At 36.6% G+C, this 13,590-nt stretch overlaps 4 protein-coding genes and 1 pseudogene across 4 annotated transcripts; 1 reads left to right on the top strand and 4 right to left on the bottom strand.

Moving 5' to 3' along the window:
* Nucleotides 1–641: 641 nt before the first annotated feature.
* On the bottom strand, nucleotides 642–1,268 carry LOC147937750 (uncharacterized; annotated as a pseudogene).
* A 540-nt stretch (nucleotides 1,269–1,808) lies between these two features.
* Nucleotides 1,809–2,595, bottom strand: LOC104715023 (NAC transcription factor 29-like). The gene is made up of 4 exons (XM_010432481.1): nucleotides 2,448–2,595; nucleotides 2,218–2,347; nucleotides 2,049–2,127; nucleotides 1,809–1,937 (listed from the first exon to the last, which is right to left on the bottom strand). Exons 1-4 carry the CDS (start codon nucleotides 2,593–2,595, stop codon nucleotides 1,809–1,811), a joined length of 486 nt encoding a protein of 161 aa, XP_010430783.1.
* Nucleotides 2,596–4,861: 2,266 nt separating this feature from the next.
* Nucleotides 4,862–6,250, top strand: LOC147937749 (uncharacterized). Its single transcript, XM_087465251.1, has 2 exons — nucleotides 4,862–4,987; nucleotides 5,096–6,250. Exons 1-2 carry the CDS (start codon nucleotides 4,862–4,864, stop codon nucleotides 6,248–6,250), a joined length of 1,281 nt encoding a protein of 426 aa, XP_087321377.1.
* A 3,582-nt stretch (nucleotides 6,251–9,832) lies between these two features.
* Nucleotides 9,833–10,782, bottom strand: LOC104710515 (uncharacterized). Its single transcript, XM_010427132.3, has 2 exons — nucleotides 10,466–10,782; nucleotides 9,833–10,367 (listed from the first exon to the last, which is right to left on the bottom strand). Exons 1-2 carry the CDS (start codon nucleotides 10,647–10,649, stop codon nucleotides 10,027–10,029), a joined length of 525 nt encoding a protein of 174 aa, XP_010425434.1. The 5' UTR covers nucleotides 10,650–10,782; the 3' UTR covers nucleotides 9,833–10,026.
* A 736-nt stretch (nucleotides 10,783–11,518) lies between these two features.
* On the bottom strand, nucleotides 11,519–13,544 carry LOC104710514 (membrane-anchored ubiquitin-fold protein 4). The gene is made up of 4 exons (XM_010427131.3): nucleotides 13,185–13,544; nucleotides 12,693–12,887; nucleotides 11,979–12,149; nucleotides 11,519–11,867 (listed from the first exon to the last, which is right to left on the bottom strand). The coding sequence occupies exons 2-4, from the start codon at nucleotides 12,820–12,822 to the stop codon at nucleotides 11,809–11,811; spliced, it is 360 nt and encodes a 119-aa protein (XP_010425433.1). The 5' UTR covers nucleotides 12,823–12,887; nucleotides 13,185–13,544; the 3' UTR covers nucleotides 11,519–11,808.
* Between the last annotated feature and the right edge of the window lie 46 nt (nucleotides 13,545–13,590).

Here is a 13,590-nt window from a genome sequence, read left to right as displayed (position 1 = left end):
CAAAATTATATGTCGGTTTGTGTTTACAAATGAGATGGTTAAGGTTTAGGTTTTAGAATTAAAACAATATAATATGTAGGTGGTTAGAGTTTAGATTTTACAATTCAAGCGAAATTATATGTCGGTTTGAGTTTAGAAATGAGGTGGTTAGGATTTAAATTTTACAATTAGAACGGAATTGTATATCGGTTTGGATTTACAAATTGAGGTGATTAAAGTTTAGATTTTATACTTAAAACGAAATTATCTAGTGGTTTGGTTTATAAAAAAGCGGTTTAAATTTTTAATTTTATAATAATATATATAGATTTCGTTAACGAAGAGGTTCAACCCCAGGGCCTAGGGGTGTAGACATCTTTGTGCTGGGGATTAAAATTATTTAGCCACTATAATTTTATATAATTAATACTTTTTTATTAGATTATTAGATTTTTTGTGAAAACAATATTGTAATGTTTTTTTTGGCCGACTAGAATTAGAGAGGCAAAGTCTCTAAGTAATAACTATGCAATTCTTCTAACATTACAAGTGACAAAAGACATACATATGTGATAATACGTTGGGGAAGTGAGAGGCTCGCCGTTTTACAATTAAAACACAACTTAGAAATTATTTGTGTTTGTTCAAAAAAAAACAAAAAATTATTTGTTTTTATTTTGTTTCCTAAAACATTTATAGACAGAATGATATTTCCATAAGAATGTAATTACGTGAAGCAGGACTGGAGGAGGTGGAGGAAGAGCATCTTCGTTGTCTTGTTCTCTAAGAAGATCCAAAATCTCAGCAGGCTTATCAGCACTTCCTTCATCCTCCGATTCGATTATGGACGGCAAATCATCAAATTGTGGTTCAATCTTCTTACCCAAGATATGGCAAAAAAACCCAAACAGAATCTGAAAACTGTTCGTGGGAGGCTAATTTCATCCAAGAACCAATCATATTCTTCTTTTTCTTCTTCTTTCTCTACGAGAGTAAATCGACGTCTGGTAGCAACAACTAGTCTCCGATTCTTCGGATCTAACACATTGGTTTCTTCTCCCGTTGGTGTCGAGAGGTTACTACTAGTAACTTGGTGGTTACGTTTTCTGCAGAAATAATACCAATGTTCTTCTCTTGGATAGCCTGGCAAATCACGAGGATGTCTCGAAAAAGATACCATGACACTCTCCCAAAGCTTTTTTCTTCAAAAAGTTATTTTCCATCTCAATCTTTGTAGGACGAAACGCGTATCCTATAGGCAAAGGTCTGTATATTCTTGGCTGCTCCATTATTCTCGGCAACAAAAGAAAGATGAAAAGGTGAAAATTGTGTGATTGAAACAAAGAAAAAAAAAAAGATTACGACGGACGTGAATCAGAATGGCTGAAACGAACGAAATTCTAGTGATTGATTGTATTGATCAGATTCAATAAAACTTGTTCTCTTTAGCTACTTGTATATATAGATTACTTTTTAATGTAATCCTAGAATGATTCTGAATATGAAATAAGGAAAACAAGTCATATCCTAATACGAGAGACTATTTTCTATTTCTTGATCCAAAAACTAAATAATTGTATGTCCTAAGTAAACTGAAACTCAATTTACTTTCCATTATTTCCGTTTTTTACGAGGCCGTTTATTTTTATTAGCACTATGTATTTCCTTTTTTAAAAAAATAATAATTTACAAACACTAAACCATTATTTCCTTTTTTATAAAAATCATCTTGTTTGCTTCGACATAACTTATTTGATAGACTTTGTGAAAAACAAATCAATTTCTAGTTATCTGCTTACCAAATCTAATTTTGTATAATAATTTGATTCTCAACTCTTTTCAATATGATTATCTATCTTATCTAATCCTGCTTCCACAAGTTCAATAAAATCTGCATCTTCTTTCTTCTTCTTTGCTGCTTGTGGAGTCAGATAGATCTTGTACAGAACATGATCGCCCTACTCACACCAACCAAAACAAAACTCACAATAAAATCCAAAACTCACAATAGAATCCAAAACTCAGTCTTTAATTATAACTTGGGACCCAAGTAAGTAAAACATACATACTCTAACCCTCTCGTTATTGTTAATATCATCAACAGAGGATTCAAGCCAGTATCCATGCATTAACCAATCCCCTTTGACGCTATTTGGTTGTTTCCCAACGTAGTACCAGTGTGTATTTGTAGCAGACTACGCCTTCTCCAGCGTTAATCTTCTTGGCAGATGTTACTACCTTCCACTATCTCCAGCGTTAATCGCTATTTGTGTATTGTCTCTACGATTCATTCTTTTTCCATCTTTCCCCATCTTGTACCTCTCAGATATAAAGAACCATTCCTTGTCGTTACCCTTCTCAAATTCCTCTTTTTCGAATCAAAATATATAAAAGAGCCAATATTTTAAACCAAATAAAAGAAATTCATCCCGATTTAATATTTAAGAAAAGAACCGATGGAGACAGACCTGAAATATTTTCAGGGTTGGACTTGTATATGTCCACTAGGTGAATAGGGACAGTGATAGTTGAGTCTTTGTTGCCTTTCAAATACGGTTTCAAGTAACAAGTGACCAGCACTTCATCGGTTGGTACAAACGAAATAGTGGGATGCATTGAAGTGAAGACCCGTCCAGGATCGGTGGAAGTAAACAATCTTGTTGTGGTGCAGACAGACACTGTGGTTGATGCGGCTGCTCAACCATCTCTTCTAATGCTGCTTCATAGAATTCGCCCGGGATCAGTTGAGATAAACCGTCTAGATTAGAGTAATCCACTTGATGTCAATTTTCTTTTGTTGTACTCTAGAGTAAAACTTGTACAGTAAAATCTATATAAATTAATACTCTTAAAATTAATATTCTCTATAAATTAATAATTTTTTACGGTTTCGAGTTGGACCATGTAAAAAATGATATAATTCAATAATAATTTTTTAGAAATTATATGTAAACATATGGTCTCATTTTTTTTATCATAAATTAATAATAATATAAACTAATATATATATATATATATATGTATATATCTAAGAAAATTTAGTGAAATATTACTCTAGTATTATTTGCTTGTAAAAAACTATAAACTAAGAAAATTTTATTAGAATATGAATTATAATGACAAACTTATTTTTTAAAATGAAATTCTCAAAACTATGAAAACAAAAAAATATTTTCATAAATTAATAAATATTAATTTATCGATAAATTAAAGCCTCTATAAATTAATAGAATTTCATGATCCCAACATTATTAATTTATCTATATTAACATTTTTGAAGTACATTTTGTGTTATGCCCTTTTAGTTTTGTTTATTTAAATGTTTATTTACAACATTAACCCTTCGAAAGTTTCCAAAAATAACATTACTTCAGATTTTATTTCCTAAATATTTTACATTCCATTTCAACTAAAAATTACAGCAAAATCAATATGGAAACACAAAATATGATATATTTAACTACACCTTATATTGTGTATTGAAAATATTCTATCTATGAATCTTTTGCAAACCAAGAAAACAACAATTTGATTCCTATTTTGTTTTCCAAAACATGTGAGTTTGATTCTTAACGTAAAAAAATTTTGATTCACATTTATTTAAATATTATAATTAATATATATATAAACTTAATAAAATTTTAAAATATTAATGTAAAATTAAAAAGTTCAAAATACTATATAATATGGTTATATAGTAGATTAGTTATAAAGATGATATGTTGGAATTAATAAACTATCATTAAATTTGTGTTAACACGGGTTAAATCCTCTTTTTATTATTTGTCAACACTATTAATATTAGAATATTTGACATATAAAATTAAGTTGATTTAACTAAGATTGTGTAAAATAATTAAATCATTAGGAAAAATGTGACTTAATCATAGCGTATAAATGACTTATTATGTATTTAGATCCTTATTTTTTTCTGTTATAATAATTAAAAATCAAAATAAAATCTCAAACACTAAACAAAACAAAATAAATATAACAAACAAATAGTCATGAAGTGTATTACGGGTTAAAAAATGAATATAAACATTTAGCTACACAATCGGTCGGAAAATTTTGTTATTCCTCTATTTGCAAATCATCAAATATTTAACTAAAAAAAATACAATATAAAATATAAATAATAATAAAAATTATATACACGCAGTGTACCGCGGGTTAAAATCTAGTTAATTTCAATAATGATCGTCTTCAGGCCTCCATAGGCGATAGAACCATCAAAAAAATGCCAAATACAATGCATGTTTGAAAGAACAAAGAAAAATTATATATCCTTAGAAACTAAACCACTAGCTTTAATCAGCCAAACAGGGGTCTCAAACGCAAACGCAAATACAAGAAAATATTTATCATGTACGTTGTGTTGTTTGGCACTTTACCCAGTTGGCACTTTACCCAGTTGGCCAGTTAGTCCACTCCTGATATGTCAAGATATCATAACTTGATATATCAATCATATATTCTTGTATTTACTCTTCATAGCATATGCGTATATTCTCTTAGGTCTAATCTCTTGTATATAAACTTTGTACAGCCACTTTGGCATAATAACACAATACACAGAAAACCTTCAATACTTCCTAAGGTTTCTGACATGGTATCAGAGCAATAACCATATACACAAGGTTTTTGTTCGATCATTAAAACACTTATTCTTCTCCTTTTCTTGCCCTAGTTTTGTCTTTCTTTCATTCTTGACAAAATCTTCTTACACAAATGAGCTCCAATGAGGAATCCTCTGATGCAAAATCATCACAACCGCGTGTTGAGATCACACGACGTACGATCTCTCCCTATGATCTGTCTACAAGTGACAACCTGGTTGTGTGATTTCGAAACCGTTGCTGTTGGGACCTAACTACGATGAATGTCTACTAATCTCCGTGGAGCCCTTAAAGCTAGAAAGAAGTTTGGCTTTGTTGATGGGTCTCTCCCTCAACAAGAAGAAGGACATACAGATCTTGAAGACTGGTGGACCAACAACACTCTGCTTGTCTGATGGATCAAATTAACAATTGATCCAGATCTGTGCTCTAACATCACACACTATGATGTTGCAAAAGACTTGTGGGATCATATTCACCGTCGTTTTGCACTGAAGAATGGACAGCATGTCCAACGGCTGAAAACGGAACTCGCAAATTGCCGTCAGCATGGACTCGCCATTGAAGCTTACTTCGGTAAACTTACAAAGCTGTGGAAATCTCTTGGTGATTATCAAAAAGGGAAGACTATTGAAGAAATTGAGAAGGAACGTGAAGAAGATAAACTACATCAGTTCTTGATGGGAATCGATGAAGCTGTTTTTGGATCGGTAAAATCAAGCCTCTTGTCTCGCACTCCTCTCCCTACAATCGATGAAGCTTACAATGTGTTAACTCAAGATGAACAATCAAAAGCTAATGCACGATTGCAAGAAGAGCGTGCCACAGAAGTTGGCTTTGCTGTTCGCAAAACTCCTAAGCCTCGAGGTGGTGGAGAGTCTCGAGGAGGGTCTGACCATCGCTCAGTGACGTGTACAAGCTGTGGTTGTACTGGGCATTTTTCTGAGAGTTGTTTTCGTACCCTTGGTTATCCAGCTTGGTGGGGAAACAGACCACGTTCGACCACTCCTACTGGAGTGCAACGCACGTCACTCCCTACTCCGCCCCATGGTTGTACCAACATTGGTTCCTCTGTTTCTCACCTTTCTGCTCATACCACAACAGCTTCCGCTCACTCAACGATCACTAATAATGATCGTGTTGGGATCATTGGCATTGACAATGCCGATTGGGAGACACTCAAGGCCATGATCAATGAACGCAACTCTAAAGGTGTTGCGCATAACCCTGGTACGTTTCATTATAACTCTTGGATTATTGATACAGGGGCTTCCAACCATATGACTGGTTCTGCAGATCTTCTTGTTGAAACTGCTACTATGCTTCCAGTTCTGATAAAATTGCCTGATGGGCGTTTTACTACATCTACGAGTAAAGGAACAGTTAGATTGAGTTCTCTTCTCAGTCTCAGTAATGTGCTCTTTGTTGCTGGATTAGATTATCACCTAATATCCGTTTCTCAGTTGAGTCGTGAAAGAGCTTGTGTGGTTCAAATCATTGACAAACTGTGCATTGTTCAGGATCGCACCATGAGAACTCTGATTGGAATGGTGAACAGCACAATGGACTCTACTTCTTTAGGCGAATGGAGACTGCAGCGGCCATACAAGCTTCGGCTTAGTCTTCAGCTGATGTGTGGCATCGTCGCTTAGGGCACCCTTCACCTAAAGTCGTCGAGCTTTTATCTATTCCTGGTTTTTCAAGTACTGCTGTTTTAGATAATAAAGTGTGTGACATTTGTATCCGCGCAAAGCAAACACAAGATTATTTTCCAATAAGTTTGAATAAAACAACGAATGTTTTTCAACTTGTTCATTGCGACTTATGGGGACCATATCGATCTACATCTGTTTGTGGTTCACGTTATTTTCTGACTATATTGGATGATTATTCACGAGCTGTTTGGATTTATCTCTTGCCAAATAAACAAATTGCTTCGTCTACTCTCAAGAAATTCATTGCGTTCGTAGAGAGACAATTTGAGAAAAAGATCAAGTCCATTAGAAGTGACAACGGGTCTGAGTTCTTGTGTCTCACTGATTATTTTCGAGAAAATGGGATCCATCATCAAACTTCTTGCGTTGGCACTCCTCAACAGAACAGACGAGTGGAACGCAAGCATCGTCACATTCTGAACGTTGCTCGGGCTATGCGTTTCCAAGCTTCTTTAACAGAAGAGTTTTGGGGTGAGTGTCCGCTTGCAGCTTGTTACCTCATTAACCGCACTCCTTCCTCTGTTTTAAAGGGCAAAACACCATTTGAGCTTCTTTATAATCGTCCGCCTCTTCTTACGCACCTTCGCATTTTCGGTTGCCTTTGTTACGTGCATAATCAGAAACATGGTGGCGACAAGTTCGCTAGTCGAAGTACGAAGTCAGCGTTCTTGGGATATCCCTTTGGCAAAAAGGGCTGGAGAGTTTACAATCTTGAAACACGAACTATCTCTGTTTCACGAGATGTGATTTTTTGTGAGGATCAGTTTCCGTTTTGTGTAATACAACCAACATCAACGAACTCACTCTCACTGGATGCATCAGTCACAGACTCCTCTTTATCATCTGTTGATCCTGATCTGCTCTCTCCTGTTCAAGCTGTCGCTGATCAGGTTCCCCTCCCTGCCTCTGTTCCTCCGCTGCCTACAGAATCAGAAGCACATACTCCATCTACTTCTGATACAGAGTCGGATGATGAACACAGTCCCTCTCCTGCAGTTATTCCGCTCACGCCTTCAGTTCCTTCTCCATCAACACATTCGCCAGCTCTCATTACTGATCTCACTGCACTTGATAACAATAATTCATCGGTTGTTGCAGACCACTCAGCAGCAGAACCTGAGCTCCTCGGTTTAGGTCATTGCATTCGTCGTCCCCCTGCTAAGCTAGCTGATTACTACACCAACAATATCATTGGTGTTCCTATGCTCAACGATGAATCTCCATACGCATTGGGATATTTTGTTGATTCATCTCAATTTTCTGATGGTCACCGGGCATATCTTTTCGCTATTTCTAGCAAGATCGAACCCCGACACTATTCTGAAGCTATACTAGATCCGTTATGGTGTGACGCAGTTGGTGATGAGATTGAAGCTCTTGAACTCAATCGTACATGGAGTACTGATACTCTGCCTCTGGGAAAGAAGGCTCTCGGCTGTAAATTGGTTTTTCGCCTTAAATACAGAGCTGATGGCACTCTAGAACGCCACAAAGCAAGGCTTGTTGTTCTTGGTAACAAGAAAATCGAAGGAGAAGATTTTTCTGAAACCTTTGCACCTGTTGCTAAGATGACCACCGTTCGCTCATTTCTAGAGGTTTGCGCAGCCATTGATTGGGAAGTCCATCAGATGGACGTTCACAACGCCTTTCTTCATGGCGACTTGGAGGAGGAAGTCTACATGCAGTTTCCTCCTGGCTTTCATACACACGACAAGACGCAAGTCCTTCGCTTACATAAGTCACTCTATGGCCTTCGTCAGGCCCCTAGATGTTGGTTTGCTAAGCTTCATACATCACTCATCGACTATGGCTTCACTCAAACCACTCCTGACTACTCTCTCTTTGTATATGCAAATTGGACTTCACGCTTACATGTCCTTGTGTACGTCGATGATTTGATTATCACTGGTAGCTCTCCTCGTCTTATCGCATCGTTCAAGAGTTACCTTAGTGATTGCTTTCACATGAAAGACCTTGGGATTTTGAAATATCTTCTCGGCATTGAGGTTGCTCGTAATGCTTCTGGGATTTATTTGTGTCAGCGTAAATACGCTATGGATATCATCGCTGAAATGGGACTTCATGATGCACGCCCTGTCGCATTTCCTATCGAGCAGAACCATCAACTCGCTCTCGCTTCTGATCCTTTACTTCATGATCCTGCTCCATATCGACGTCTTGTTGGACGTTTGGTTTATCTTGGTACTACTCGTCCAGAACTATCATACTCCATTCATATCCTCTCGCAGTTCATGAAGTCACCACGTCATACCCATTGGGATGCTGCAATCAGAGTTCTGCGTTTTCTCAAACATAGTCCCGGCCAAGGTATTCTCCTCCGAGCTGACAAGCCTCTCACATTAACCGCATGGTGTGATGCTGACTACTCTGGTTGTCCTGTTACTCGTCGTTCTTTGACTGGTTGGTTCATTCAGCTTAGTGATTCCCCCATCTCTTGGAAAACCAAGAAGCAAGACACCGTTTCTCTTTCCTCTGCCGAATCCGAATACCGTGCTATGCAACTCACTGTCAAAGAGGTCATGTGGCTTCGTTATCTCCTCAATTCTCTTGGTGTTCCAACTCCTAATCATGTCCCTCTATACTGTGACAATATGGCGGTCATTCACATCAGCAACAATCTCGTTTTCCACGAACGTACTAAGTACATCGAGAACGATTGTCACTTTGTACGTCAGGTTATTGTCAACGGCATCGTTACGACCTCCCACGTTGGTTCCAAATAACAACTCGCTGACATCATGACTAAGGCATTGGGACGCAAGACTTCATTTACAAGTTGGACCTTTGTGACCTCCACGCTCCAACTTGAGGGGGGGTTAAGATATGGCAAGATATCAAGTTACAATATCTTGACATATCAATCATATATTCTTGTATTTACTCTTCATAGCATATGCGTATATTTTCTTAGGTCTAATCTCTTGTATATAAACTTTGTACAGCCGTTTTGGCATAATAACATAATATACAGAAATCCTTCAATACTTCCTAAGGTTTCTGACAAACTGTATCTTCTTGGTTTGTATACTTTAAGCCATATTACGCAAGGAAGCTTTTTGCCAAAAGAAAGACTAATTAGTATTGTTTCTTAAAACTCAAAAACAAAAAGAAAAAAAAAATTAAGTAATTATCGCAGGCTTACGACGTATGTTGTTGGAGCAAACGCAAACCCACCAGAAAACGCCAATAGGCCGCCAAAAAACAGAATTGTCATACCAACGAACATTGTAGTGGCTGCAGAATCATAATAACATTTATAAACCCAGTTGCAAGAGGTGCTGACCAGAGCTAGCAATACAACCGATACTATAAGGTACTTAAATCAACCCAAAAACACTTCCGGATCCGAATAGTTGTAGCTCGGATTTGGATTAAAATTCAGGAAATCATTTGTTTCCACCGATAGGTACTTGCGGATTAACCAATCTATTTCCACTTCAATATCCATCGTACGTTGGCATTTTAGTTTGTTTACATCCTCTGTTCATGATTACATTGTGAACTGAAATTATTCCTCATCTTATTTATCTTCATACTAATTATAGTTTAAGACAGATTTGGCAGACACAGAAATACAAATCTTGTGTAGTAACCGAAGCTAAATGTAGACAACATACGAAAGACATATCTCTGAGTAGAAAGTAAACAGAGTCAATACCAGATGAAAGATAAGTTCTGTAGTTTTAAAAACCCTATTTCTTGCCACACAAGTCAATATTCCTCTTGAGTGGTCTGAAATTCAAAGCATTGAATCCATAAACACAGGAATTAGACCGTTTAGACTTAAACACAACCTGATCCGTCGTGGTTCTATAACCAGGAATGTTGCAAGAAGAATCCGATAAGCTTTTTCTTCCGACCAAACTCGCTTGACAAGAACTTGCGAGACTGTCTACGTCTACACAGTCTAGAGAAGTTATGGCTACCTTGTACAGTCCGAATTCGTTGGTGGTTCTGTTTGCAGAGAATGTTACAGTTTCACTTGTTGTTGACGAAGCTGCTTTGAATCTGCAGACAACTCTCACTTCCACACCTGTGTCAAGCAAACGTTAGATACAGAGCTTTTGAAGAGCATCAATTAGTTAAAGAGATCTACTTGGTGAGGTTTTCTGTTTTTTCTTTTTGAATTACCGGACATGAAGTAACTGTGTTTGGAGAAACTGTTGTTGGAGCAGACATCGCAGTAAACAAAACCCATAATAGTGATTTCTGCAGCTGGTTTTGGTTTTGGTGATGAATGTTTTGGTGACAAAGAGTTTACGAGCAGAATTTGCAGAAGAATAAAGGAAAAGATTATCAGTGATTCCTTCTTCATCTTTGACCACAACGAGTTTGAGGCTTGGTTTATTTGTTTATGTAGTTGATGTGAGTATTGGACAATATGTGTGTGGAGAAAGAAGAAACAAATAGTTTTCAGATAAGAGAAGAGATGGATACAACTCTACTGAAATAGCATCAAGGTTTCTTTTTATATATAGCGAGTGTTATACAAACGTGTCCATCAACAATAGGTTGGTAACTAAACGGTCTGAAAAATAAATTATGATTACCTAAACTAATAAGGAAATAAGTTTATAAGATGATGTATATGTAGCAATTAGCAAATGGATTGGATATTTGAATTTCGGATAGAACCAAAGTAAATAGTTATACCGAATCGAAGCAGGTATAATGGGATGATTTGTCTAGCCCTACAAGACAATCAGAGAGAAAGTGATGGGAGAACAAAGAAAGGCGCATTTGGAGTGAAGATTATAAATGAGAGGAGGTGAATAGAATTAAATGACAGAAGCAGAGAAGATAGTGGAGAGACACTCAGTGAAAGTGAATGTTATAAATGAGGGAATTAAGTGGGAGATAGTGAAGGGGACAGTGACTAGTTAGGTGCGAGGACATTTATTGAGATCTCATGCTCTGTGTTTCTTTTTGTGGGTTTCAGTTTTGTAAACTACATCCCAAAAAATTGGCTTTTTGGAAGTGGAAAGTGATGAGAAAGGTAATGCCACTTGTGACTTCTTATTATGTATGGACCATATAGTACATATCAAAGTGTTTGCAACTAAAGAACCACAAATTCTGAACGTTTTGTACTGGTTTTTTCGGTAAGTGATGGACTGATCACTGAATAGAGGTGTTTTGGATACAGTTTTGGACGTATCCTGAATTCCTGATAGAGAAAAGACAGGTCTAAGGTGTACTAAAGATTAACAGAACCATACAAGATATGTTTACAAAGATACTAGAATTAGTTTATGGAAACAAAAAAGAAGACAAAACTCTTATCTTTATAATGGATGCTCCAAAGAAGAGTTTTTTTCATCAGAACAAAAGATAAACAATTACAATAGACCAGCTTTATGACGCCATTGATGAAGCTTTCTTTGAACTTGTGATGAATATATAGAATATGAAGCGCGAAAATGGTGGTTTGAGTTTTTAGGGTCTTCTAGCAAAAAACCGCAGAGAAGTTGTTCTCACATTATGGTACATGAGCAAAAGCTTCTTTGTGGGGCTTCCTCTTCGATTTTTTTCTCTGTAAGAGAAGAAAAAACAAGATATAAGGCTCAAGAAAACTCTAAAGCATTCATTCCACAAACAAGATTTACAGAGATAAGAACCAAAATGTGTGTAAAAAGAACAATACCTGGTCTTGCTTTTGTTGGAGATGGTTGCACAACAACATGCATTGTAATGACGGATTTAGGGAGATCATCAAATGGAGCTTTACACTGTGCAACAGTTTTACCATTCTCCAAAATCTTACCAGCATTTATCAACTTGATGTCACTAGCTGATTTTGGCACAATCTTCTTGTCTACAGACATCACATTCAATCAACAACCAAATTTGATTAGTTAAAATGGGAAACAAAATGTGACAAATGAAAGATTTTGTTGAACGCATAAGAGTAAGAATGTGAAATTGTGCTAAAAAGAATCAGAACCGTATTGGACCCTATAGTCTCTAAATACATGTTGTGTAGTTTAAGAAAAGTGATTAGTAATACAAGCAACCAATTCAAAAGCCTATGCCTTATGTCTGATCTGATCTTTGTCTATCAAGCCACAAGTGAAGAAACTGTTAAAACATAGATCACAAGCTCGAGTAACCTTTTGAGCTTCCTTCTTCTATTTCTAGTTTAAGACAAGTGATTAGTAATTCGATCAGATCCTATGACAAGCCTATGACTTGTGTCTGAACTTTGTCTATCAAGCCACAAGTGAAGAAAAAAAAAATGGCTGAAGCAAACGTTCTAAAGCCAATCTAAAGCATTCAAGAGCACTTAGTATCACATTTTTACTTCTTTCTTCACGGACTAGTGGAAAAAGCAAACCAAAAGACTCTGCTCAGTGCTCACCTTTAGGCCACTCGGAGACAATTCTCTCCTTGAGCATTGAGACTGTAGCAGTTGGAGAGTACTGAAAGGGGCCAACATCTGAACCGTCATATAACCGGAATTTAAGTTCAACCAAATCTTCCTCCGGCATTTGATTTCTGTCTTTCTCCCACAAAAATATAACTCTCACCAGAAAGAACCAACCCAAAATGAGACCTATAAAAAGAGCACAGCAAGATTCTCAAAGTTACAAAAGATCAATAATGGAATTTCAGTTATTATCGAAATCAAGAACTTGGACCAAAGAACAAGAATATTTAGAGAAGAACAGTGATAAGAGAACAGTCAAATATTTTAAGGATCAAACCGTCAAAATCAAGAACTTGGACCAAAGGAACTAGAAGGACAAGAAGATTGTGACAAATAAAAGAAAAGTCAAAACTTGGAACTCATCTCAGCGACCTAAGCTCCTACAAACCATCAGAGAAAGCTAAGACGAGACACAAATGTTACCTGAAACGAGACACGCAAATCCAAATGTCCAAGTCTGTTTTCTTGCTAGGGTTCGCTTCTTGTGAGAGGGGAGAACCAGAAGTAGGAGAAAAACCCAAAAAAAGGGGGTTGTTACCTAATCTTGAAGTTATGCTTATGAGAATACAGCTATTTGCCTCTCTGCTTCTCTCAAAATTTTCTGATATATCTTTCCTTTAGGATTGCCGCGTTACAGGGAATCCCTGACGAGTATAGAAATAAGATAAAAAGACAAGAAAAATGTGGAAAAGTATCATTCTTTATTAGTCAAAAGGCAAACCCTTTGTCGGCGTTTTGACCAGAAGACTTTTAAAAGACAATCAAAAAAACTTTGGTCCAATCTGGCCTCCATGTAAATTTCAGAGAGAAGAAACAATGGAATCTTCCC

Source organism: Camelina sativa, chromosome 9, assembly GCF_030686135.1.
Source record: "Camelina sativa cultivar CO46 ecotype springtype chromosome 9, ASM3068613v1".
Taxonomy (NCBI): domain Eukaryota; kingdom Viridiplantae; phylum Streptophyta; class Magnoliopsida; order Brassicales; family Brassicaceae; genus Camelina; species Camelina sativa.
The sequence above is the reverse complement of the archived record's forward strand: the minus strand, read 5'-3'. Positions and strand labels throughout refer to the sequence as shown.

What these genes read in the sequence shown, in the direction of transcription:
- LOC104715023 (XM_010432481.1), bottom strand. Translation starts at nt 2,595, where the DNA reads ATGCATCCCACTATTTCGTTTGTACCAACCGATGAAGTGCTGGTCACT. An exon ending in CAACCCTGAAAATATTTCAG is followed by an intron (nt 2,348 to 2,447) that starts GTCTGTCTCCAT and finishes GATTCGAAAAAG; the next exon opens with AGGAATTTGAGAAGGGTAAC. An exon ending in ACAATAACGAGAGGGTTAGA is followed by an intron (nt 1,938 to 2,048) that starts GTATGTATGTTT and finishes TGGTGTGAGTAG; the next exon opens with GGCGATCATGTTCTGTACAA.
- LOC147937749 (XM_087465251.1), top strand. Translation starts at nt 4,862, where the DNA reads ATGTCTACTAATCTCCGTGGAGCCCTTAAAGCTAGAAAGAAGTTTGGC. An exon ending in GGACCAACAACACTCTGCTT is followed by an intron (nt 4,988 to 5,095) that starts GTCTGATGGATC and finishes TTTGCACTGAAG; the next exon opens with AATGGACAGCATGTCCAACG.
- LOC104710515 (XM_010427132.3), bottom strand. Translation starts at nt 10,649, where the DNA reads ATGAAGAAGGAATCACTGATAATCTTTTCCTTTATTCTTCTGCAAATT. An exon ending in ACACAGTTACTTCATGTCCG is followed by an intron (nt 10,368 to 10,465) that starts GTAATTCAAAAA and finishes TGCTTGACACAG; the next exon opens with GTGTGGAAGTGAGAGTTGTC.
- LOC104710514 (XM_010427131.3), bottom strand. Translation starts at nt 12,822, where the DNA reads ATGCCGGAGGAAGATTTGGTTGAACTTAAATTCCGGTTATATGACGGT. An exon ending in TGTCTCCGAGTGGCCTAAAG is followed by an intron (nt 12,150 to 12,692) that starts GTGAGCACTGAG and finishes TGATGTCTGTAG; the next exon opens with ACAAGAAGATTGTGCCAAAA. An exon ending in TCCAACAAAAGCAAGACCAG is followed by an intron (nt 11,868 to 11,978) that starts GTATTGTTCTTT and finishes CTTCTCTTACAG; the next exon opens with AGAAAAAAATCGAAGAGGAA.